At 46.9% G+C, this 3,603-nt stretch overlaps 1 protein-coding gene across 1 annotated transcript; it reads left to right on the forward strand.

The window, feature by feature from the left end:
* Positions 1-411: 411 nt before the first annotated feature.
* On the forward strand, positions 412-1,786 carry LOC119305659. Its single transcript, XM_037582127.1, has 2 exons — positions 412-874; positions 1,122-1,786. The coding sequence occupies exons 1-2, from the start codon at positions 427-429 to the stop codon at positions 1,784-1,786; spliced, it is 1,113 nt and encodes a 370-aa protein (XP_037438024.1). The 5' UTR covers positions 412-426.
* The last annotated feature ends 1,817 nt before the right edge of the window (positions 1,787-3,603 follow it).

Genomic DNA, 3,603 nt, shown 5'->3' on the forward strand with positions numbered 1-3,603 from the left:
TTTCTACTCTCTCCGTTCCAAATTACTCGTCGCAGAAATGGATGTACCTACAACTAAAATACGTCTAGATACGTACATACCTGTGACAAATAATGGAGTAGTTTGTTAGTACACTACTAGTGCAACCTATGCGTATGTGTAGGGCTCGCGTAATTGATCGTGCAAGTATTAGTTGCAACAGACCATGGGTGATCGGAATGTGTTTCGATTTTTTCCTATCGCTGTCATGGGTAGCATATATTATGTGTTGATGGGAAGTATCTGAAAATATCTAGACGGAACATGACCTCGTCGATCGGCTCAATCATTTTAGGGACTGTGCAGCTATACCTGCCTCAATTGTGCGCGCATGCACGACTCCTTGTGTTTTCTGATTGTAACGTGCGCGCGTTTGATGACTTCCTGTCGAGCAGCATTGCCAAACTGATGGCGTCTCGGGGAGGAGGAGGAGCACATGCTAGCCGGCCGCCTCTGAGGGTCGGGCGCACGAAGGAGTACCGCATGGGCAGGGACACGCAGCTACTCGCCGCCGAGGGCTCGCCGGTGAGCCTCTTCGTTCTCTGTGGCGACCGGTTCGAGGGCTCGCAGCTGTTCCGCTCCGGCGAACTGTCGGTGCACATGATCCGGGTCGAGGGCCACCCCGTGTCCATGGCCTCCTGCACCGTCGGTGACCACCAGTGGATGCTCGCCAGGGACGCACTCGTTGCACGCGTTGACGCCCGCGTCTTCGTCTTCGAGCTGCCGGGGTTCTTCTACGCAGTCGTCGTGCCGCCGGACGAAGCCGTCGGCTCCGGGGCCACGGAGAGGAAATGCGCCATACTGGCCGAGATCTTCTCTCGGTTCTGTGCGTACCAGGATCTCTCCAATGCAGAAGGTAACAGCATTGTTGTACATATGCCTGCCTAGCTTGCATGGGTACTATGTATATTCTACCAAGTAGGTATCTCAGTATATGGTCCAATTTTTAACATTAAGCAACAGAAATGCACGAATCTCTTGATTTTATGTCGCATTGAGACGTGTCGACCCTAGAGAGAGACCCAACTTTTTCTTTTTTGATGTGCCAGTGCCTAGATCGTACCGCAACTAATTAATTTGTTGTACTCTTCGATTATGTTCAGGTGGAGAGGAAGCCGGCGACCAGCAGAGCCAGCACTGGAACCCATGGGTTCGTGCACACTCTAGGATACAGCGCCTCGGGAGGCCCACTATGATCTCCGGCCGTGCAACCGCCGATGCGCCTGCCGCCATCGGCAGCGCCAGGCAGATGGAGCGCGCCGTGCGCACGTCGGCCGTTGTGAAGCTGCTGAACCGTTCCCTCCTCGCCGGCGCGCTCCAGCCCGCGCGGCACCTGACAATCACCCTCGGTGCCGGTGTCGGCGTTGGCGCTGTTCGCGGCACAAGCGCACTCCCCACTGCCTTCGCGGCGGCGCTGCCGAGCAAGTCCGTCGTGTCCGACCTGCTCGACGCCATCGAGACGAGCCGGACGAACGCGCCGCGCCGCGAGGCCCGCCGTAGCAACGGCCTGGGGTGGTGGAGCCTCAACGTCGAGGGAGTCATGATGCTGCTCAGAGTCGTTCAGGCGATCCGGGGCAGGAGACTGCCAGCGGCTCTGGGTGTGGGCACGAAGAGGCCGCGCGACGATGGGAACGGAGGCGCCGGGCACGATGGTCTCAAAGGTGGCAGCGGCGTTGGACCGGCGCTCGGCGGCAGTGGGGCACGTCGGTGGTGCGGCGGGAAGCAGAGGAAGCTGGGGAGCACGGTGGGTGCATGGGGAAGCTCTTGACGAGGTTTAGTTGTCCCCAAAGGGGACCTGAGAATTAAGTGGTGATTAAGGAGTTCTTTTAGGTTTTCTGGAGCCAGGCTTAATTAGCTCGTTCATCTGTACATTTAGATGCATGATCTAGTGCTAAGTGTGCTAAGACCTAAGAATGCTCATGCTTTAATCATTAATCTCTCTAGCTAGCCTCCCGCCTCTCGCCTCTATATAAACTGCTAAGTCATCTATATATGCGTAGACAATTTGTGAGATACTCCCTTCTTAAAAAAATATAAAAGTAGTTTACATCATTGAAATAGTAGTGATCTATCACGCTCTTATGTTTCTTTTATATTTCTTTATGAAGGAAATATAGTTGATAAATATGGGCATTGTAGTCACAGTTGAGAGACGAGAAGGGAAGATAATACAACCGGAGGATCAAAGATACCACAATATTAATGAGAAGGAAAAAAAATTTAAAGCTGCATAATTGGTGTATCCAAATTATTACATGTACATGACTGCTAAAAGTTAATAACCGAGGTAGTTTGAAGCAAGCGTCAAGTTCATGATCAATTTCACTCACCAAATATGCATTTCTACAAAAAAAAAATGACTTGACTGTACACTGTGAAGTAAAAGCCTCGCATCCTTTCTCACTTTATTAAGCAAAATAAAGTACAATTTATTAAGCAAAGTACAAGTGATGAGAAAAAAAGGTATACAATGGTAGAACAACATGCCTGGAGTGGAATGGAAGAAATTCAACATTTTTTTTGGAAACAACCTCGTAACGCCTCCTTTATTCGAAGAAAATATGGAGAGAAAAAAGGGGCAAAAGAAAAACGAACTATTCTTTAATCGCAGTTTCTCAAATAAAAAAGGCAGAAATTTTAATATCCTTGGACCTCCTTTTTGAATTCCGTTGAATCTAAAATCCTTAGTGGCATAATAACATTCAAATTATACATTTTTCGAGTGGTTCAACTTTGACCACCGCCATGGCTGTATTGATCCTTAATGGTAAATGACACCTAATTACTTACTTGTACATAATGTTTTTTAACAGAAAATCATAGAGCAGTCGTTTTACGGTATATTTTATAATATATCAAAAATAAATACAAATGTACATATATTACAAACAAAACACCAAAAGACTAATCTAGTCAACACCAGTTCAAAAGACTAATCTAGCCGACACTAGTTCTTGAGAATCCTAGAGTATTGTGAGGTTCTGGTCAATCCAGTTAACAAAAGCCTCTTGAAACTTCAACTTGATTCGGTGCTTGATCAGCGGAAGGTCATTTCTCAGTTGTTTCTTTCATGAAGCGATTAATTGGGGGCAAAGCTTTGAAAATCTTAGAATTACGTTGCATCCAGACATTCCGGCAGACCATAATGATAATTTTGATAGCAAACTTTGGAGGTGATTCTTGTAGAGTGAGCATGATTTTATCCACTGCTGAAATGCCTCTCTGCATGTTAATAATCAAGCAATCCCAGTACTCCAGTGCAGATGTACAATCCAAGTGCAGATGTATAATCCAAAAATATGTGGAGGATTGTAAATGGATCTAGTGTCACCTCTAATTAGTTTTGGAGTATTGACAACAAACTTGGTTAAGGGACTACTGTGTTTGTGAGATTCACAGAAAACACAGGTAGAAGTCCGCCCTATTAATTTGGTTTACCCATCGAAGATGGCCCCTATGAAGACCTTGAAGACATTGGTGGTTCGCGAAGACATTCGTGTCGAAGATAATGACGCGTGTAGATATTCGCTTGAAGACAATGGAATGCGAAGACATAGTTCTTTCATAGTTTCATTTTCTTTTCTT

This window comes from Triticum dicoccoides, chromosome 5B (genome assembly GCF_002162155.2).
Source record: "Triticum dicoccoides isolate Atlit2015 ecotype Zavitan chromosome 5B, WEW_v2.0, whole genome shotgun sequence".
In the NCBI taxonomy this organism is placed as follows: domain Eukaryota; kingdom Viridiplantae; phylum Streptophyta; class Magnoliopsida; order Poales; family Poaceae; genus Triticum; species Triticum dicoccoides.

Coding starts and splice junctions, on each gene's coding strand:
- LOC119305659 (XM_037582127.1), top strand. CDS start 427: ATGGCGTCTCGGGGAGGAGGAGGAGCACATGCTAGCCGGCCGCCTCTG. Junction 875..1,121: donor GGATCTCTCCAATGCAGAAG/GTAACAGCATTG, acceptor GATTATGTTCAG/GTGGAGAGGAAGCCGGCGAC.